Source organism: Vollenhovia emeryi, unplaced genomic scaffold (genome assembly GCF_000949405.1).
Source record: "Vollenhovia emeryi isolate VEMERY1.0 unplaced genomic scaffold, V.emery_V1.0 DF939131.1, whole genome shotgun sequence".
Lineage (NCBI taxonomy): Eukaryota > Metazoa > Arthropoda > Insecta > Hymenoptera > Formicidae > Vollenhovia > Vollenhovia emeryi.
The window spans coordinates 2,308,142-2,331,268 of record NW_011967235.1 but is presented as its reverse complement, the minus strand read 5'-3'; the positions used below and the strand labels follow the sequence as shown (position 1 = coordinate 2,331,268).

General features: G+C 42.9%; 4 protein-coding genes across 4 annotated transcripts; all 4 read left to right on the top strand.

Moving 5' to 3' along the window:
• Nucleotides 1–443: 443 nt before the first annotated feature.
• LOC105568225 (FK506-binding protein 5-like) lies at nt 444–3,792 on the top strand. Its single transcript, XM_012023695.1, has 4 exons — nt 444–504; nt 743–2,806; nt 3,612–3,756; nt 3,789–3,792. The coding sequence occupies exons 1-4, from the start codon at nt 444–446 to the stop codon at nt 3,790–3,792; spliced, it is 2,274 nt and encodes a 757-aa protein (XP_011879085.1).
• A 648-nt stretch (nt 3,793–4,440) lies between these two features.
• LOC105568224 lies at nt 4,441–6,581 on the top strand. Its single transcript, XM_012023694.1, has 6 exons — nt 4,441–4,708; nt 4,788–5,111; nt 5,179–5,532; nt 5,663–5,972; nt 6,026–6,471; nt 6,552–6,581. The coding sequence occupies exons 1-6, from the start codon at nt 4,580–4,582 to the stop codon at nt 6,579–6,581; spliced, it is 1,593 nt and encodes a 530-aa protein (XP_011879084.1). The 5' UTR covers nt 4,441–4,579.
• A 674-nt stretch (nt 6,582–7,255) lies between these two features.
• On the top strand, nt 7,256–10,818 carry LOC105568223. Its single transcript, XM_012023693.1, has 3 exons — nt 7,256–9,784; nt 9,886–10,172; nt 10,239–10,818. The coding sequence occupies exons 1-3, from the start codon at nt 7,256–7,258 to the stop codon at nt 10,816–10,818; spliced, it is 3,396 nt and encodes a 1,131-aa protein (XP_011879083.1).
• A 1,761-nt stretch (nt 10,819–12,579) lies between these two features.
• LOC105568221 lies at nt 12,580–15,720 on the top strand. Its single transcript, XM_012023692.1, has 4 exons — nt 12,580–12,829; nt 12,967–13,250; nt 13,337–13,744; nt 13,848–15,720. The coding sequence occupies exons 1-4, from the start codon at nt 12,580–12,582 to the stop codon at nt 13,881–13,883; spliced, it is 978 nt and encodes a 325-aa protein (XP_011879082.1). The 3' UTR covers nt 13,884–15,720.
• Nucleotides 15,721–23,127: the final 7,407 nt, after the last annotated feature.

Below are 23,127 nucleotides of genomic sequence, written 5' to 3'. Positions count from 1 at the left end.
AAGTCCATAATTTTATTGAGACCCACTTGAAATCGCCCCAGAGGCTAACCGCCTTTCCCAAATCTCTTTCATCCGGAGAGCATCGGTCCAGCTTCTTCGGGCACGTCGTAGTGGGAAGAAAACGAGCAACATCGATGAAAATCGAAGCTGCTTCGTATGTAATATAGACAATCCCGAGACTGCCGGGGTCCCTTTCCTTGAAATTATGTAAAGGAAGGGTCATGGGTAGTTTACAGCTTCAGTGAAAGACGAGAGTCATTCGCGAGGATGGTCGTCTCGTGTCCGTTCTGTTCAGTTCGCTCTCTCTCTCTCTCCCGACCTCTCTTGAATCTCTTCTGTATTTCCTTCTTAAAAGTATCCCCTTCGAGCGTCGTCCCACATTTCCTTTTACTAACACAGCCTCGATCTGCCGCCGCACGCGCGCCCACACGACAAAATCGGACATGATACTCTTCCGTCTCGCCAACAACATTACAACAAACAGAAAAGTCGCTCAACCGCCCGGTAACGTTACTAAAATGCAAAGTGTACGTGGCAAAATTCAATCAGACGAGCACACAAAAAAATTGAACACGAGACGGCAGCGTTATTTAACTCCAATCGATTAACGCATCACAAAAGCAACATCCAAGAATGGCTTTATCGCTGCTTGATCATATAGATTTTCATTAGATCGCGGAATGAACTTAAGTACAAGGCGAGATATGATTCGAACAGACGAGTGGAACGGTCACCTTTGCAGGTAATCTCTACGCTGAATCGGTGCAATACGGAAGTAGGAATATTGAACGCAACAGAGAAGGTACCATTAATACATGGTTCACAAACGAGGATTATATAAATAATGGAAGGGTCGACGATGATGACGAATCTTTCGAGGAGATACCACGAAAGCGTGTTAGAGTTCGAGTACCCGTTGTGCGTAGCAGAACTGCTAGACAACATAAGTTTACGGTTGTTCGACGCAGACCCTTGACATCTCGCACCAAAGATCTCGCGTACGTTACGTCTACCACGCATGCACCACGGAGAATCGTAGTGACGCGTGTCAGAACTCTCGGATCGGTCGACTCGATTTATTCGACCGACACACCGGCAGACTATGGAAATTACCAGCCTACTGGTTTTGGAAAGCACAAAGTAACTATAACAAGACGTAGAAAGCTTCAACCTACGCCAACGCCAACTAAAAATAAAGTTAGAGTGACCAGGAAGAAATTAGTCGCGGTGCGTCCGATACTACCGACGTCGACTTTTGCCATTATTACCACTGGATTCTTCACCGCGCCTTCTTCCGCATATGATGAATATTCAGAAGAACATGAGGAAGAGCACGAGAGCGAGATTGTTAGAGGAAAGGATCATTCCGCTGTTACGCCCAGTCTCGAAGAAACGCCGAATCTTATTGACAATAAACCTGACGAGGAGGCGAGTATTGTATCGTTGGATGCCAGTTCTACTAAATCTGAAGAAGGCACATCAAACACGGCAGTGATTATCACCGACAATTTCTTTTTCCCTGCGTCTGACGACGAGGGAGACGAAGAATACGAAGATGACTACAACGACACGACTACTACTACTGAAAATGTAAATAAAATCACAGTTTTAATGAAGGATGAGCATCCTAGAATTTCTCACAAGGACGAGGATAATATTGTGTCTAATAAGAGCGATGTTGAGAATGACAATATTACTGTAACGACAACACCGATCAGCCAAACTACACTAACAAATCTGCCCGAGGAGCAAACAATAAAAACGCCTCAAGAATCCGATAATGCATCGATAAATATAACGGAATCGATCGCTTTGAAAGACATCAATAATACAAAATTATCAACGAAGACCATCGTAAACGAAGAAGTACCAACTACTGAACTTACTCGTATTAAAGAAGATGGCGATGATAAATTAGCAGCAAAAGAGCAGACCTCTACCACTGCCACTCCTGAAGAGCAAACTACTTTCATGGAGGATACCACTAAATTAAATGTGTTCGATGAATCTACGAGCATCCCCGATAAAGAAAACATTACGACGGAAGGTAAAGGACAGGAAACAACCTCAGCTCCTGAAGAGTCTACAGAACGTAGCGCGATACCAGAAACAATCAACGAGAACCCAGAAGAAATATTAACAGTGCGACCTATTCAACCAGATGTCATAACTGACTCTAATTCGACCCAGATTTCTCTAATCGGAACGGTCCTTCCATCTGATATCGCGATCGCGCCGAGTTTTGAGAGCGTTATACCGCTCGAGACTACAAAGTCACCGACTCGCGATACCGATTCGTCAACTTATCTCGACGATTCGTACGTACCCAGCGTGATACCCCTTGGCGCAAATTACACCCGCGAAACAAAGTCCTCGTCGGTCACCGCAATCTCCGCACCCGCGACGAAAGTCACGAGCGAGATCGCTTCGCCTACACCAGAGGAGATCGAGGCCGGGCTAGCGGATGATCTTTATCTGTCGTTGTCTCGCCTCGATTTCCCCGAGATCTTACCGTCGAAATCAGATACGGTCGATCTAGAGACTAAATTCACACCGGATCTCGCGCTGGAGCCCAGCACGAGCGTTTATTACACGGAGACGGTAGTGACGTCGACGCGACTGAGGACGTATACTTATGTGGTGACGCAACTTAACGGACTGGAGACTAAAGTGACGTCGTCGACGACCGTACGACCGAGAGTGACGACACTTACGTTGACGGTGCCGGTCACGGTGACTGTCACTCCTACCGTGGAGTCGTCAGCCGGCTTCGTATCATCTGTGTATAATCCAGTACCCGTTGCCGGTGAGTAGTACCTTTTGTCCATCTGAGACCTCTCTCTCTCTCTTTCTCTCTCACGACGATTGCACAGTGCACAAGAACGTTGAGATATCTTTAAACTCATGTATGAAACACGTACGATGTTTCCTCGAAGTAATATTGATCGGGAAATAATTTTGTTAAAAAAAGAAACCGAGATGATGTAACTGGTCATTTCACCAACGTAAAGTGCACACGGTAATCGCCGTATGTAATATAATCCTTAGACTAATAATCTTTTTTACGCTATAGACTTCCTGATTACGCGAATTTGGTTAGACTTGTACGAAACTGTACGGACTATTGGACTGTGTAAATGCTCTGTTAAATACTGTGTCAATTGGCTTCTGGTATTCTAAATTTTTTTCCTGTACATTACAGCCCTGTATGAAATGTAAATACTGTATATGACAAAACGACGCTGTACATATCTAAATTTGCGTTTTTATGTACGATATATATACATATATACAAATATTAATCCCGCCCTGTACGACTTTATGAACTTTTTGTAAAACTTAGTTATACATTTGATTATAATATATATAGAATTAAAAATATATGATTCTTTTTAATTCTAAATATATTGACACATATATTATTTGATTGTTACTTTGAACAACATCAACGATAGGTAAGCTTACAATTTTACAGTATTTGTCACATCGCTAAGAAATTTTGTTTTAGTATTTAAAAAAACAGTAATAAAGTCATTATTGCAAAGTAAGTTTTCCATATATATATGTATGCAACATGGTGTGAATCATTGCTTATGAAATCGTAACGACAGGAGAATACGAGGCGAAGGATGAGGAAGAAGGGCGCAGGTTCAATTTAGCGACCCGCGTAATGTCGAATGGCGTGGAAGTCATTGTCGCCGGGCCAACTCCGGCTCTACGATGGGAAAATTCGAATCCTCAACCTACCCTCACCTTGTCAGAAGCGGTGGTCATGCTCCTGCCTCAAGATAAACCGAACGAGTTTGTCACGAAGACTTGCACAACAACTTTCACGTACCTCAACACAATCACTAAGGATGGAACGACTACCGTTTCCACAGAGCAGCAGGTGCTTACGCAAACGTATCTGTATACATATTTCTCCGAATAAAACCTTTACTTAAACTTCATGTCTCCCCTTTATAATTTGTTAATAATTTAAACCACATATGTATATTATAGAATAATTTATCTATGACTTGTGTGATCTCAAAACATAAATACACAAGAAAGAAATTATTGTGTAGGAAAAGGCATCACGTGTTAAAAAGAAATATATTATAAAGCGTTAGATTTTTATCGATTGGTAAATAATAAAATTTATAGCTTTAATATACTTTTTTTTCAAAAAGATCCGATATCTTTAAATCAAGAAAAATTATTACAGAAAGGACTGATTGTGATATTGAATTTCTCTATGAATCACCTTTTCACATATTTTTTAATATCAGCATCAATGGAAGTATTTCAATCAACGTTCAATTTTTAAAACGTTCTACAAAAATTTTTACTAGTAAAATAATTTTACTATTTCTTTTAGGTGGTAGCGAATACAGCGACAGAAGAACGGCACAGAAAACCTGGCTCCGAAACGGCAGCCGTGACTCTGGAAGTATCTCCGACTCTACGTACCGAAGTATTTAAAACGACTTACACGTATTTGACTTTGAACACAGATCATCCGGATGTGAATGACGCCTTAGAAAGTAGCACGAAAGTAATAACGAACACGGTTACCGCGCCGCAACATTACCTAGACATGATTCTCCAGCCATCAGAAGCTCCGCGACCGGAAACCAATACATATCTCAGTACCAGAGTGTTAGAAAAGACGTTTATGGAAGAGGGTCGAACAAAAACAGAGATGGTCAGCGACACAATTACTCAGGTTAGCTTATTTTCTTTCCACAAATTTTGACATCGATATTCACTGCGACATTACATTATTTCCTTCTCGATTTTTCTAGTTGATAGTAACAGAATCAGCTCCTCCGCCGCGACCAACCAGTGTTACAACCACCCTGACTGCCTTGGACAACACCGACGGTAGCGTGACAGATATGACTAAGACGTATTACATCACGTACACGTATTTCAATACATTTTTGGAGAAAGGTAGCACGGTAGTTCGCACGAACGTAGCCACGTCAACTGACGTGGTATTGGAGAAAGTGCCAGTGCGAAAAACAACCATGAAAACCGCTCCGGTTAATCCTACGCCGGAGCCCATACAGATCTTTGCTACTAAAACATACCTTACCACGTTCACTTACTTCACGACGTTACTACAGGTATTTACGGTACTTTTAATACAATATATTTACGCCCTACATACATTTAAAATTTCTCTCCTGTCAGGCTGGCCCAGATGGCGAAACGTCAACGACCGTGACGTCTCGTTCACATATCGTTGAGAACGTTGTGACGGAGTCAATAGCCCCGAGTTTATTAGACGCCGGATATATGAACGCCTTATTGACGACCGCGCATCATTCCGATCCGGTGAAAAACGTCGTCACGGGCTCGACGATTATTTTCTTTGACGAGGAGGACCAGATTGATCCAACCGCGACCTCGAATCTCCCACAATCAACCTCTATTACGGAAATAAAAAAGCACGAGAAAAGTCCCACGAACACTACAAGTACGACGGAGACGTTGCCGGAAGATGTTAATTCCGACGTAAAGCCAGCAGATTCTATCGATAAACAGGTACATTTCATTTATTACAATTTTTCCAATAAACTAAAAGAAGCAACTTTTTAATATTTACCACAACGAAACATATGGAGTGAATATTTCAAATGAGACGTGTAAATAATAATTTGCAATTTTTATACAGGATAATAATGGTACTACGCTAGCAAGCGACGAACCACAAAATAAACGGCCGAATTCTCAATCCGGAGACGATGTTTCAGTTAGCAAACCTCTCCTTAGTCTGGGTTCTTTAGGAATAAATAGCTTATCGGCTTTGGGACCAGTAATCACAGCGATGGCCGGATTATTACAAGGAAAAACCGCTACTCGTAGAAACGACAGTGTACCCCTGGCAGAGATTCAAGAAGTCACGACGCAACGATCGCCGATCTACATACCCGTCGCGGAATTTGCTGACGGTGACATAGAAACCGCTGAAAGCCAACACATCGGTAACGATTCTCTTTCTTTTTCGCAATAGTTATTAACGTTTTATTTCGCGCAGTTCAAATACTGTACGGCTGCCAACTTCTAGCTGCCCATCTGGCAAATCTCAATCACAATTACATCGCTGAGACGCGCCACAAGGTGACCAGCAGTCTTGCCGACGGTATACCGATATCTCCGGGTGAAGTTATCACCGCCAACAGCGATGTTATCATAGGAAAACCAGGCAAAATGGCGCCGAGACCGCCGCAGACGTTTCTAAAAGACGAAGAGCACATCGGCATGAAACCACCACCGTTACCGGTACCGAACATTCCGGTACATCCTGTATTAGAGGTCCTGGAAAACGACGACGATGTACAAGCTCAACAAACTGCGCAAGTCACGCAAGTGCAGATTTTGCCGGCTCATCAGGTTTATGAGGACCATTTGAAAGTGCCGGTTTCCATTCCTCTCGATACGAATCATCCGACAGCTCCTAAACAGCCTCAAAAATTGCTTCCCGTTCAATCATCACCGCCTAAAAGAATCGCATCGAAACAGGATATTCTGGAGAATGATCCTTTGCTGAAGCCACCCAACAGACCAAACGTAGAGCAGTACGCGAATCCTAATGTAAACCATAAAATTCCGGAGTGGAATCCGGAGAAGTATAGAAGACCCTGGAGCGCTAAAGATCCCTTAACGCCACCTGCGAGCCTTGACGAAGTATGTTTCACGTCTATTATTTATACATATACATTTATTTGCTCAGTGTATGTGTAACATATGAAAATTTGTTTCAAGATTCATCCGGACAAACCAATCGAAACCTCCCACCCGACTTCGGTCGTATTATCATCGGAAGAACAAAAACGACCGCCATGGGCACAAAAAGATCCTCTATTACCGGACAGTTCTATCGTCATACAGGATTCAGAGCCAAAACCAATTCCTACCGAGCCGATAGTTCATCAGGTTCCACATGTCATCGATAGATCAACGGGGCAACCTCTATTAGTCAATATTCAACCAAGTCAAGTAGCTAATGTCGTGATTCCTCAAGGCGGCACACAAGCTCTGATTTTCGGAGATACTAACGAACCTCATATAAGTGGTCAATATTTTGACGATCCATCGCCTTATCCAGAACCTGAAGTTGGACCAGGCTTTGTTGGTATCCAAAAGGTATGTCTGATATCGATTTTAATATTAATGTTCTCGCATGACGTTTGATTTTTATATCGCTGTATATGTTTAGGTCGGAGATTTGTCACAATATTCAAGCGAGACAAATCCAACCCATTACATGGTTCCTCCATCACCATCTATCAACTTCAAGTCTTCGTCTCCGAAGCCAGGTTTCTCCAATCGTCCGCACGCTATTCTGTTGTCACCTGTACGCGGGAGACCGCAGGAAGTGCCAGACACGGCTGTATTAAGACCCGATAAAAGGCCATCGGAGATTCATCTGATCAAACGACCCGACGGATCCGGAAGTTCCGGCCAAGGCCACGTTCACACAGAAATTCTTGTACATCACAAACCGGAAACGATAAACGTTCGACCTCAGCCCGCTCCTCATTCATCTGTTCATTCTCATGGACATTCCGCTCATCAACCGCCAGTGCGCGGCCATTTTTCGAATGGTCAAACCCCAGTGGAACCAGCTCCACCGAGACGTGTGGAAGTGGCGCCGACCGAAGTTCCACATCGGTATATATTCCTAGGAAAACCAGATTCTGGAAACGAGATAACGTTAGGCACTAACTGGAAATCCGACAAAAAGCCGGTCAGATTCGCTCTAAATAATCGACCGAGACCGCGACCGAGGCCGACAACCAATCGTCCTTTAGATAGACATGTTTTCGTGGAACGACCTACTGGATATCCGCCGATTAGGAAACCAACGTATCCTGGGCCACAGAGACCTCCGACGAAGACGCACAACACCTTTGTATTACCGCATCGCCCACCAATGAGTCCTCAATCTCACCAGGAACCTACTCGGATATCGCCTAATCTATTCACTCTTCAAATTGACAATCAGAACAGACCGCCGCATGTGTATCCGGATAAGACAAATGTCGCGCCGCCGACTGAGCAGAGTGATCATGTGCCTACGGGAGCAATAGAATATCACAATCCGTTATATCCAAATCCGATATCAGAAGAAAACAAACATTCTCAAGTATCCGCTACGAAAACGCAGCATGTGTCGTCAGGAGATTATCTTGAAAAGTGGCAGACTAATACGCATACAGAGGAGACGCTACTAGATTCTGACATCGGTGCCTCGGAGTATATCAATTACCAGAATCATCATCATGGAAAAGGAAATAGAAGTCACGAAACCGATAATCAGGATAAGAAAGATGCAATGGCGTCTTCTCAAAGCATTAACCAAACTCTGAATTCACAAACCTTGTATGGGCCAGTTGTTTCTATCAATACGGTTGTAGGCAAGCCGCTGGAAGTCGAGCAAGAACATGACGTGACTTACGAAAGCGAAGCAGACGGGAAGCCGTTACTGCAAGGACCTCACGGTACCAATCCCTACAACACGAGACCTTACGAACTGCCCATAATACAAGGCAAGCCTTTCGGTGTTTACAATGGCTACGTGGATCCGGCCACTCCTTACGGGTACAAACAAAAAGAGGGCAGCAAACCCGATTACGAAATAGTTCACGGTATACCCGCTCCTTACAATGAAGATGCAAAACCAATTACTACGACCAAGAAGACGCAAGGCGGACAAGTCACAACACTGAACTCACTCGAACGCGACGATACCATCGATTTAAAGCCACCGGCGATTGTACCTCCATTCGGCGAGGTAGATAGACCCGGAAGACCGTTTTCTAGACCGATTAGACCTGACACGAGACCTGGTTTAACACGAATCAAACCAGAGATATTAACGAAACCGCCGATTAAATTAGAAGTTAGACCCGATTACACTGGCAAACGTCCGGAGAATGTCAAGCCGAATACAGAAATTTATGTCAATCAAACATTGAATCACGGAATAAATCTTCAAAATTGGAACGTAGACGTAGCGGTCCCGGATATTACAAATTCTCAGCAGAAAATATCAACCGGGCATGATTTCCGGATTTCCGAAACAAAAATAGCTGCAAATAAAAATGGCACTACATCTCGTCCGGCTACGATCGGCAATAAACGTCCAAGTGTCGTTCGACCAGAATACGGAACGTTCACGAGGGTGCACCCGGAATATCCTCATATTCTGACGAAACCGAAACCACAAGTGCCGGAGCCGGTAATAGTTTCAAGTGGTACTGCGGGATTGGAGACGCACGGTCGTCCAAACGTCAAGTTCTCCATGTCGGTGGAGGCTACGGGCGAGGAAGTGGACAGTAAGACACAAACCGAGCGGCCGCCCAGTATGTTAGTCACGAAAAATAATCCACCGCATAATAAAAAGAACGATGAAACTTTGGATACGTACAAGCCAAACTTTGCCTCCTCGGATTCTCAAGGCGAACCGAGCAAAATCAAGGAAACAAATGTTCCCTCTAGAAACATGATGCCACCGCCTCTAAACGTGGGAGTCGGATCGAATCAATCGAAGAAACAAGAGCAAGAGGGACTTAAACCACCGCCACCGCCGTCGAGCGATGTGCTTGGATTGTCGCCACCCCCGGTAGACATCACTACTACTCATATGACGACCGACGAGTCAGGTTTGAAGCCGCCGAAATACGTACCTCTAAGGGAATCGACGACGGTTGCACCGCCTAGCACAAATATGGTTCCGCCCAGCCCGAGACCGTCGCTCACAAGACCTTTCCTCGTAGAGCTACTGTCGCAGGTAAAACTTTAACGTTTCCGATTTTCGCAATTTATAAGATTTATAAAATATCTATTATTAAAACGACGAAAAACATAATCTAACGATGTGTTACATTTTAGGACATGGTGCCGCCGCCGCCGATACTGACAACTACGAGACCGCTCGAGATTGCTACTGTGAGACCAGCAGTCGCGGTTTCTGGTTCCATACAGATAGCCACTGCCGTCGCGACGTCACATATCCCGGTGATCCAAGATATCGAATCGAAAATCCCAATTATTCACGGCACCGTTGATCTACCAGTTGTAGTCGACGTCCCCGAGATCCTTAGACCTGCGGAAACGCGAATGACCGAACACGTTAGCATTTACACCGTGCGACCGTTTGATACAAGACCCGTGTCTAGGTATGTAAATGATGTAAAACTCTATTACGAGCAAACAATTAATAATTTGATTGTTGCATTCATTAGAATCGTCATTCAATCGACATCGGCGTCCACAAATATAGTAATACCGACAAAACTGCGACCACCGCAAGTGGATCACATTCAACCGAGCAGATCATCGACAATCCATCGCGATGTCGATCCGACGAGAACGTACGTTCTGGATATCCCACCAAATCCTGTTAAGCGACCCGAGCATCCGGTATTCTTAGAATCTAGCCACGAGAGCATCCTACCATCGATAAGAGTCGAGCCCACCGAGTCTTTAACATTCATCGTAGGAACGGAAAAGAAACAACATTCGATGATGTCGAACGTCAAGACGCAAAAACCGCAAGTAACCGAATACAATATCGTGAATAAAACGGCGAACAAAGAGTCATCCGTGGTCGTCACCAGAGTTGATAGTTCGATCACTAAAGTAACAAGTACGTTGATACCAACATCGGGCAATAAGACGCGATCAGAGGCAAGTAACTCGACTACACAATTTACAAAGAATATTGTAAAGACCACCAGTACCATCGTCAGGGATCAATTCAACGCTACAATACGCACGAAGCCAAAAGAGGTACGGGTGTCCCGACATAAGGTTATAAGTTAAATTATTATTTCTCGAATAACCGCAGGTACTCATTATATATTAACGCTTATAAATTAGGTGACACGGTTCAAGACTTCGACAGTAACGAGAACTAAAACATCGGTGTTGGGCTCACCGCCGACGACGAGAACGCTTTTACTCACGCACACGATGACCACGACGACTATCGAGACTGTGACGGAAACATTGCTGCGTCCGACAAGCGTAGTGTCTACGGTGACCTCGACGATTTTACAACCGATCGTTACGAGGGTATCCTCGACGTACGACAACGCAGCGGATGGTGACTCTATATTTGTCGTGATGAGCGATCAGAAACCACCCGCGTCCGGAGCAGAAGAGGTATTGACTCACGAAGTATATTATTACGTGCTGTACGTCATAACAAGCACGCCTCTCAGCGTGTTTTATTCTCGGATTTTTTTCTTGAATTAATCTTCTCTTATTAAATGTTATAGAAAGCAATTACATAGACGGCATATTTCGTTTGAATTTTAGGTGGAAGCTGAATACGGGGAAGAAGTTTCTCGCGATGAGCAGGATCCAACGGGCAACGAAATTCACAGAGTACTATCGGGTGGAGTGCTTGGCGCTCCAATAGTACCTCTTGCGCCAGCTGTAAACCAGTGCACACCGGAGTGTAAATCATCTAAATCTGAGATATGCGCCGAAGTGGGAACCAAGATGAGGTGCGTCTGTCGGTCAGGATTCGCGAGAATGTTCCCGGATCGCCCTTGCAAACGTAAGCTCACAGATCTATACACAATTTTTGACGACATATTGCTCGGCTTAATATGCTTGAGTTAACGCGCAATAATTTTTAGCGACCTACACGTACACGCTGCGCGTTGGTCTGGATCGCATCGGTCATGAATTCGTGGCGCACGACGCTGCCTTAAACGATTCTACCTCGGCGACTTACAAACGTTTGGTAGTTCCGACGAGGGATGCCCTGGATAGGACTTTAATGCAGAGTGACTTGAGAGATGTATACAGAGGCCTCAAGATTGCCGGATTCGTCCCGGATCCTACGAAGGTCGAGTTTCATGTGCAGCTTAGCGATAACGCAAATGAGACCAGATTGAAGGAAGTTCTTCGGAAATATTTAGTTGGCAGCAATTATAGCTTAGGTGGCACAGAGGTCTACGCTTCGAAGAACCTTGATTCGGTCAGTTGAATTACGATATACAAATTAATAATTGCAAAAGTTCAAGGGTCAAAAGTTAACGTTCCAATTCTGTCGTTAATAATAGATTCTCAATATCTCGTTCCTTAATCTAATTTAGATCGAGGCGGTCGATTTTGACGAATGCGCATCTAAGGATGGCGGCCCGCATCACGACTGTTCGCCCCACGCGGCATGCTTCAACTTACGGGGATCCTATCAATGCTCTTGTAGAGAAGGTTGGGCTGATTTATCGGAAAATCCAGCGTATCCCGGAAGAGTATGCTCACAGGCTCCACTGGGATGTGCTGGCTGCAATAACAAAGGTCACTGCGTCACCAATTCCCTCGGTCAAGAAGTATGCGAGTGCTTCCCTTGGCACAGCGGCCAACGATGTCAAGTTAATCTCAAAGGTAAAGAAACCGCCTTAATATGAAGCACGATAGTTTTGCAATCAAATCAGAACTGAGTCGATATTACATACGGAAAGAAACAAAGCTTTTAAACAATTAAATTTCCATATGTTTGTAGTTTTGTTGATAGCTCTTGTGACGACCGGCGCCATCCTGCTGGGTCTCCTAGCAATCTGTGTGGGAATGACGTGCTTCCGTCATCCAGGACGCGAACGGAAAACCGGCGACAGACGGGCTATGATCCCCGGAGCCGGCGGTGATACCAGCAGCGAGGGTAGCGTCACCGATTTGGCGATACCTCATCACGTGCCGCACATCTTACCACCGCCACCGCAAATGATTGCTCCCTTGCCGCCGAACAAACGACCAGTTCGTAAGATCAGCGCGAAACCTCGTTATCCACCTAGAAAAGCTACTATGGTGCCTGCAGCCGGTATGTTTTACTACTGCTATTTCTTACTTGTCACTTTCAAAACGATCTCTTTCATATTCAGGACTCTTATAATATTTGCAAATATTATTTACAAAAATATCACGCCATACTTAGTTCAATAAATTTGACATCTACAGCAATTCCAATCAACGACGAACAGCGTGATCGCTCTTTGACGGTAATGATTCCACGCGCAAAGTATCGATCGGCGCCGCAATCACCGCAAAATTATAATAAGACCGTCATGAGTACGTTCGCCGCTGAGGAACACAAACTCATAAACTATCTCGACAATGGCGCGTGCTCTCCCGCTAATAGGAAACAAAGTATATCTAGCGCGAAGGATTGCAAGGAAACTGATTTACAAGGCACGAGAAACCCGATAACACCCACGGGTGCTCTCGTAAGTGCCGGTTTTCAGGTACGGTTCAATTTTTATCTCAAAGAAACATCTAAGACGCTTAGGAAGTACACGAAACCCTATAATGGAGTTTTAATTATCGACAGGTCTCAGCGACGGTGACCCGTACTGTAGACGCTGAGTCCACCTTGGCACGTTCGTGCGGCGAGACCACCGTGGAAACAGCGACTAAGGTATTGAGGAGCGGAGATCTTCAGGTTGATCTTGACTCGACTCTGGCCCGCTCGTGCGGCGAGACAACCATTCAAGCTCCGACGAAGCTCCTTAGATTGGATCTAGGCGAGGCTGGTTCCACACTGGCGCGATCGTGCGGCGAAACGACGATCCAACCGCCGACAAAAGTCGCCGCCGCCAGAAGGAACAGCGTCAAAGACACCAGGGATAACAGGGACACTAGAGACAGCGCCAGCGAGGGTCACACTATGGCCGAGCGTGATTTAGGCAGCACACTGAGACTTCCGGCGCAACACCCGCCATTGTACAGTCCGGATAGGGTAAGATAGCGAATTTACATGTGTTAAAATTCGTTTTCTTAGAAGAAAGTTAATATCTTATTGAAATTACCATTTCGATGTTATTAATTGAAATTTTTCACAGACTAGCGATCGGGACTCCAACTTCGATTCGCTATAGACACTCAAACGAGAACGAGTCACGACGGAAAGATTGATTGCGGACGAAGCCGCTGGACGGTATTCTCCGATTAGATTTATGAATCATTGTATATCGAAATCTGCCGCTATCGAAACACGCGAAACAACATATTTCATTGTATATCGTTTTATTTATTAATCGCGGTTGTTATTTATTCGCTTCTATTCGTATTGCGGTACATTTACTTGTCATGTGTTTGTTTATGATTTTATAGCACCTTGTTGCTCAACAAAATAGATCAAGTTTCTCTCGTTAGAAGAACTCTTCTAAATTCATTACTTGATCAGCGGATGCTTCTGAAATTAAAATCCTGCGTGTAATTTCGCCAAGGCGGAAGATAAGCGCGCGTGACTCAACCCCGTGCCAAAATACAACCAATGAAATAGGGAAGACTTTCGAAGAAGCTTCTTCTTGCCTTCCCTGTCGTTTTTACGAGATCGAGCGACTCTTCGCTGCAGCTGATCGAAATATTAGAATAAAAAACTTAAGTACCACGATTCGACATCGGCAATTTCAAATGAAATCATCAATTATTCTCTTGATTCAATTGAAATTGAATCAAGAGAATATCAAGCGCTAAAAAGTATCTCTTTACAGAACAATTTTACAGATGTAGATTCAAATTTGGAAATAATATTTCGATTGCCGCAGCTTACCGTGCACATGCAAGCATGGTGCAACAGTGTCATAAATAGTGGATGGCGCTAAATCGTTGTGCTGACAGCATGACAAAATAGCTCGATGCTTACATTGATCACAAAACGAGAACATTTTTTTATTTTTGTTGTTATTGTTTGTTTAGTCTATTCTCTGATAAGTCATGTCATGTTGCCCGGCTTCGTTGCAAGACTTACTTCAGAGCGAACTTGCGCTCGAGATCGATAACAAATTCGTTCTAGCACTTGCTCGAATGTAAATTGTTTGTGTTACGCCACAATTTTTACACTAACGTTATAGAATATTTTCACATTTGTCCTCTTTATATTTGTATCAAATAAACGCAATATTCGATGTATCTAATCCCAAAGGTAAAATTCAACATTTAGTGTAGAAATGAATGCATTAAAAAAAGTAAGCGAAAGAGAGAATTGCATCGTAACATTTTACATTCGAGGAACCGTCTTCCACTTCATTCGGGATGAAGCCGCGGCAACGTCGCTAAATATCAAACTCGAGAAAGAGCAAATGAGACGCGTTAAGCTCGCGATGTATTTACTGTTAGCTCAATAGATAGCGTAAGCGGAGGTGTAACGAAGGACGGGTGTATTACATATCGAGATCCTCTCGTAAGCCCACGCTTAATTGAAAGATTATACGAGACGGATTAAATTCCCTGACGGTTTAAGAAAACGGAGATGACGATGCTCATATACTTTTAAGTTTCGTTACTAACTTTGTCCTCCTTTACATCCAAAAATGAACCTTTCCTTATGCATATATATATACATATACGCATAGATATACGTATAAATATAGATGTATTACCTGTTGTACATACTCTCTCCACCGGAACCTCTTCTACGTAATACTATTGTAATTTTGTACACTTAGCGCATGTATACTTATACATACTTTTAATAAAAGTCAATAATATAACGGCATGTCTTAAACGTACCTGTTTGTCATACTCAAGAAATTATAATCAACTTAGGTACATAAGCTGATCTAATATTTTAACACGCGAAATATATTATCCACGTTTTATACATTATTATTGTAATCGCGAGGTCCATTACTAAGATTTCATCTGCGTGAATTATCTGTTTTAATCAATTTTCCTCTAACTTCCACTTTATTTACGTAAATTTTCAAGTTTTGTAACATATAAGGTATTCTGAAAAGGTGCGTCAAGTCCTCTGATTTTTATTGGAATGAAAATTGTAAGGCATAAGCTTGGAAAAAAGTTGTTATAGAAAACAGATGTTAAAAAAAATGATACAAAATCGAAAAAAAACAAATAGAGAAATAAAGGCGTCATCGATGATAAAGTACGACTAGCCGAATGCTATGTTACAGTTTAATAATCTATAACCGTTGTGCGTAAAGAACTACCATTTATTATATATACGTATAGGCATTCATCGATGTAAGTTACTAAAATGTTTTTTTTATATATTAAAACATGTAAATCCCGTATAGATAATATACCTACACTAATTATTTATTCTTATAATAAATTTTTAACGTTGTACATGTAAGTTTTGATGTCTCAACCTGTATTCTCAGCACACATGTTCGATGGCGAGGGCATTTCTGCGGCTCACCGTAAAATCGTAAACGGTGACTTGATTAATTTCCAATCAGCGGGTTTATTGTTCCGCAAATTCGATTATGTGCGCTCAACATTTATGGAAGCAATTTCGGACGTGGCCCTTCGCGGCTCACCCGTCGTGGCATTGAGAGTCGACGGCCCGACGACTCTCGCTGGGAGAAAAAGCGGCGACGTGCGCCGGTCCGCGTTTCGTGATTCGTCGCGGGCCGCGACTAAAACATGAGCCTAATCCGCAAAACAAACCGATCCTCCAGAGTCCCATTCGAGACGCGATCCTTGGCTGCGATTTCTGCGTCCCCATACGCGACGAAAGGCCCGATTCGTCGAAGGGCCCTGACGAAGGGCAGGACAGCAACTGCCGCAAATGACTTTATTTATACTCTCAACCCTTATTAGAGCTCCTTATTAGGACACGAGTCGTCGTAATCGCGAATTCACCGGGAAAATAACTCAGCCTACGTTAAACCTGTTTCCGAAGCACATCATACTTTAGTGCGCGGTGAAGTATAACAGTTTAACTTGCAGCCGCCGGGACACGTTGTCACGCGATTGTCACTAACGATCGTCACTCTAATTGTAAGTTACGATCCATATAATCGAGAAAACTTGAAAACAGAAGCATAGAGACCGCGTCTTGTTGCGTGATTGCAGAAACGCGTGGTGCGATATTACACCTTTATTAGAAAAATTGAACGACAAGTCGCGTGCGCTGTTAAATCCGCCACCAAGGAATTTCTTTCCTGTTAACTCGAAGACTTGACTCATCAAAAACTTACGGGCACGATTCCTACGGCAAATGACTTTATTTATGCCACCGGTCCTTATTAGGACTCTTTCAAGCGTGGCAACCGCAACAGCAATTCAACTTGTGTTGACTGCTTCCTCGTTTGACCATGTTTTTACAACCTGATATAAGGTGTGCCGAATTATATATACATTTTATTGCGAACTCTATCAATAAGAACTTTAAAAGATTACTTGACCATGTCTGACAAATTTTTATGTTTAAACTCACAACATTTCGACCATGGTTTGTGGTCCTACATTAATGTCGTCAATCTTACTTTACTTCTCAATCTTTATACTTCTGACCTCAATTTATGTAACTTATTTATTTGTTAACTCGTCAATCTTACTTTATTTAATCTTTATACTTCTAACTTTAATTTATGTAACTTAGTTATTTGTTAACTCACGTATGTATCAACTCTTCATTAAAACTACTTGTAATTTCTTTGATAGATCACTTGAAAAGGATCACAACCATGGTCGAAACGTTGTGAGTTTTAACATAAAAATTTGCCAGACATAGTTAAGTGATCTTTTGAAGTTTTTAATTACTTCTGGCGACTTATAAGATTTCTTCCAGTCATCAATCAATAAAGTTGTATATATTATAAAGATATATATATATATATAGAAATTTAAAAAAGATTTTAAGAAATCACGATGTTTCGAGGCGATAAAAGTTAAAAACCTCGAGTTTAATTCGATACAGTTTACGCTACGCTAGAGTGGAATATTATACTTCAGCGTACAAATGAAATAATAATTAAATGCTCGGAAAAGTACAAGTGTGACTTTTAAATGTTAGATATAACAAGACAAAAAGAATTCTTTACCATGCAACAACCTGAAATGACTTAATTCTTAGCGCGAACCCTTATTATTCGTCATTCTCACAAAGTCCGTCAACCGTGAAGCTTTTGCGACACACTGTCGTGAGATAATCGCTTCGCGCCTGCGTTTAAGAATCCTCTGATAGAGTAATACGTTTTTGCTGACTCGCCAACAAAACAGGTAAGCGAGACATGCATCTACCATTCACTTTAGAAAAGAAAAGCTTATCAGACTGTTATTTCTGAGATTAACAATTTAACTAGGAGTACTAATTAAGTCGTGTTTGTTAATGCAATTTAACTTGTACACGATTTTCTAGATTTTGCAGAAATTCAATAAAAGAAGTATAATTTCGATGGTTTAAAATTAAATATTATCAAAAGATAGCGCTTCACAGTTTTTCTAAAAATTACCTAGGAAAAGAAAACTGTCTTATAGAAAATGTTGAAAAAATATCATAAAGAATAAATATTGCATCATTAAAAAAATTCTTTTCGTGTATCTAGAAATTAAGAATTGTATGAAATAAATCAGAAAATTCGAGACAGATTGAAAAGTAGTACAGATAATAATATTCCTTCAGATTTCACATCCTCCTTGATATTTAAAAACCGGTCTGCACGTTAAAAGCGAGAAATTTGGTTTGTAAGCAAAATTAAAAACAGACACATTTCGCACAGTAGTTTCAGTCAATCGTATAATCATGTAAAGATTGATGAAGCGCGTGTAATGATATTAAAATAAAATAAAATAGAAAATGTTAAAATGAGTCGTTAAGATTTACACATCAATTTGGAGATTAATCAAAATTTTTGTAGCCTCTCATCTCGATTGCCAAAGTGGCCCTTTTACGCCATTTTATCGCGGCCCTTTGGATAACCAAAAGAAAATGTATGCAAGCATACTACAATAGAAGCACACGTCGAGGGCGAAATAGTGGGGGAAACTTTTCGCGGCGTGCGTGAACCAACGCTGCTACCACTCGGATCGTTGGTTCCCCTCTTCAAGACATTTTACCCCGGTCTCGCGGCACCCAGCCGCTTCCGCCGAGTCATCGACGTTTGGATAAAGGGAGTTCCTCCGTCGGTAAGGAAGGGAGATCAGGGTGACGCCCCCCTGGATGCGAGTTCTCCCCCAGTGGAGCTAAACATCCCGTCTCCCTTGCGCATGTGCTTCTTTACATCCCGTCTTCGTTACCAGCGAGAGTTCGTCCTCCATCTTTTTCCCACTCTCCCTCTCGCCCTTGTTCTCCATCTCTCTATCTGGTACCGCCGGCTGCTGGCAGCGCGGAAGGGATCCAGAGCGAGGGGAAAGCCGGCCGTGAAATTAAAACATGATGAGAGGTCTAGATTGAGATGCGAGGGAGAGAGAGATGGCGAAGGAGTAAAAAAGAAGGAATGGCGAAGAAGACGGAGGCAACAACGAAGACGGAGACGGCGCTAACGCCAGGGACGCATCCGCGAGCGGTACATAAATGAACGTCGATTTCGCGGGTGGCTTTAGCCTTTGTGCCTTCGCATGTATCATACTTCGCGAAGTGATTCTTTATTTGTTAAATTACTTCTATCTTTAAAGAGAAAAAAATACTTCGTCCACTGAATGCAAGCTCAGTCGTTTGCTTTAAACACTCGAAGCATTGTGAGTTTGCAAACCATTTTTCTTGAATTAATTTATCGCAAAAAAATATTATCTAAACAATTTTAAGACATTACACTCTAATCAATCAATAAAATTAGAGTGCTACATTCAATTCCATATTCGTGTTTCAAGCTTCCTCACTTAGCTCTTACAATTAGACCCCACGAGCAGTTCATCTCGCAACACTGGTCACACGAAACGATGTCCTTTTTACACGTCGCATGCCACGGAATAAATTGTCCAGAAATTTCTAAGGTTCGGCTCGCTTTGTGGGATTAGCCGAGAGCGGTGGGCTACCAGTTACAAATCATCAGGTCATCCAGTCGGCAGTTACCACCTATCACGCACCACGTAACCTCGCCATCGACACATTTACCACCTGGATTTATTACGATCTAGTATTCCGATGAAGCAACAACGACGCGGACGGATCTTTGAGGCGGTCGCAACCGCTCCATTATATCTTTCCCCGTGATAGTCATATAGTTTGTAAACCAGGCGTGATCCTGCCCATCAACTACTCATAATGATCGTCTCGGCCTGCCATCGCTCGTACCACGGTTATTCACCCGTCAAAGTACCGCATCAAACTTTATCACAGAATATTAGAAAGGCATGCTATTAGGAATGCATAAAACTAGTGTTAAATTGGCATTCATACGAATATTCTTAATCTATCACATAGTTTGACAAAACGATTAGTTTATAACAGCGTTAGCGATATCCTCCTCTTTTCCTTTCTTTCCAATATATATGTGGTCGCACGAACGACCATGTGTAAATAAGCGAGATAAAGAACGGTTTATGTTAATAAAAAATAATGAAAAACAAAGATCTGAAACTTTCCGTCTGATTCGAAGGGAAAAAAGTAATAAGGTATTTGTCATTTTCTAAATTGCACGCTTAAATAAATAATTATACATCGAAATGTATCTGTAAGATATCCATTCGCGCGCAACTTAAGCGCGGTTTTAACAAATACGGTCGCCGAAAAATAAGAGAATTTGAGAGTGGCAGAATACTCATCGCTGGTTAAACGGTCCGAATAGCCATAAACCGTCAACGTTCTTCGTGTTTGAATTTTCTGTGAAATCCTTTTCACGCGATTGGTTCCGCGGACGATCGACATTGACGGGCGGACGGGCGAGGGTGAAAACGATGACGGCCGACAGTCTCTGCCGTGTATCGGAGGTCTTAGGCACCATTCGATAGCACGAGGTTCTACGGCCCATAGATCACAGCGGATTCCTTCTATCCTCTTTTCAGGAAGCAGCACAATGCTAGGTACCGATGCTGCCTGCCATTATAGAGCCGATCCGGACGCGGCCCTGTCCCGACAATGGATGCGAAGTCGGCCATTGTGCGGGTGATTTGGGACCTTGGGATAGACCGGAGAGGCCTTCCCTCTTTCTGCCCAGTTACTGAGATGTCTTCATTAGGTCCATTTCGTCGCTCGGGGATATACAGAGAAGTGCGGCTTGTTACGACCCGGTGAAGAGAAGCTGAACATTTGAGAATCAGCAGCGTGAATTGAACGCGGTATGGCGCGAGAGAAGTTGCGTGTTCTCTCGCTGGAGATTTTTCCAGATAATGAAGACCGTACAATTGTTTAACACAATAAAGGGGTGCCCTCTTTTTATAAAAATTTTGAAAAGCGTCTCAAAAGAAATGTGTCCGTGACGAAATCAACGCTCAAATTTCTATGCAAAATATCCGCATGGCTTAATAAATAAAGAACGACGAGAACTGATAATGATAACTATTGCTTGATTTTTAGATTTATCAATTATTGTAAAGAATTAACTTGTTAATTAAATTATTACTACTGTGATATAATCATAGTAGTAATTGTACTGCTACGTAGTATCGTTAAGAGATTTCGTAATAAACGAGCTCGACGAAATTTTTCACATATTTACCCCGAGTCGCAGTGCGGTCTCCAAAGAAAATTCGCGAGCGTTCACAGTGGAGTTCGAGCGATGAATGACACAAAGACGGGACATTAGCCGGATGGATCCTGTCATTTGCCGGGATTTACCTGCCTTTCGGTCTTTTTTCGTATGACGTTTAGTCCTTCCCCCCGCCGTGAAACGTCGCAAGTCAGGCTCGAGAAATGGCAGCTCCTCTCTCAGCGGCAAAGCCGACAGATCCGCCCCGGCACGCAATTCATCGCTTCCGTCGTGGACATTATATCTAATCGGTATCCCCTACAATTCGCCGACTTCGTCCGATTTTTTTCGCGCAAAGTGCCCAAAGTGTTAATCGCGAGACAATTTTCGCAGTATGAAGTGATGTCGCTTTTATTTACAGCAATTCTCGCGAACAAATTAACGCGATAACTTAATTTAATAGATAATAAGAAGCGTAATAAAATTATTTAATTTATATTTTGCCTCTATGCCAATTAAATATTTCAATATTGTTGTACGCGTGGTAATAAAACAAGCTGCTGCTACTGTTAAATTTCAAGACGTACTCTGCGTATAAGCACAAATAGACGTATAATGAAGCATAAAATGGGGCTTTCTCACATCGTAACGTTCGAAAAGTCTCAAAACAATCTCGAGGATCCTGACGATTAGTGTGTCAATATATTTTAACGCTTCAGCCGTAAAGCCGTGTAGGAGAAACTTTGTCCCACACCTAATTAAATTCATGGCGAGATTCCGTGGTCGACGATCGCCTAACCGATCGGACGTCTTTTGGCGGCGTAGCCGATTTCCAGGAAACCTGCACGGTCCTTCGGTCGGTCGGCCGATCGAAACAGGAAATACCCGAGCCACCATCGCGAGACCGAACACGACAAATCTATCGCGTGGTCGCAAACGTCATAAATTTGGCAGAGATAAAAATCGGTAGAGTGCAACCGCGATAAATTACAAGTAGTGGAAACGAATTTACAGCCCGCAATCATAAAGACCGCAATAAAAAGCTGGCTAATAATGAAAAAAAAAATCTTGTTTCCCCATAAAGAGTTTTGTTGTAAATTAAGTTCGTAAAATAGTTCTTAATTCGGTAAGACATATAAGATAGCGTGTAACACGACGGAGCACACACGAAAAAATACACTTGGAAATACGAGCCGTGTAATCCTCAAGTGTTATAAAAAATTTGAATAGCATAAACAGCGCTTCGGAAAGGTTAATCTTCTTTGCGATGTCGTGTGACAAGTGTTCCTTTGTCAAAAGATGTCATCGATGAAATCATTAAGGACCGACGAAATCCGATTTTCCACGGTCGCGTAACGCTTACCACCTCGAATTTTGTGTACGTCGAATTTCCTGGCCTGCCTACCATTTACGCCCCCGCCTCTCTCTCTCGCTCTCTCTCTCTCTCTCTCTCTCACATTTCTTCTTTCAACTTGTAAAAATGTGTCGCGAGCAAAGACGTGCGCAAAGCGAAACGTATCTGGCGATGCTGATTAGCCGGGAAATCGTAAGGCCCGTAGGCGTGACGGAATCTGTACGATCCATTCGTTTCCCTCGATTTTCACGCCCGGATCGTTACGACAACGGTCCAAAAGCGCTTCGAATTCTCGAACGGTGATAATTTCCCTGGAACGTTGGCTCGTCCACCTTAGAACCGGGCCCATTCGTTACAGTGGCATCGAAACGTTTCCCTTCACGTGTCCCGGCCACAACCCCCAACGCCGCGCCGTATCGTGTGTAAGCGGATGGCGATCTAATTAGCGCC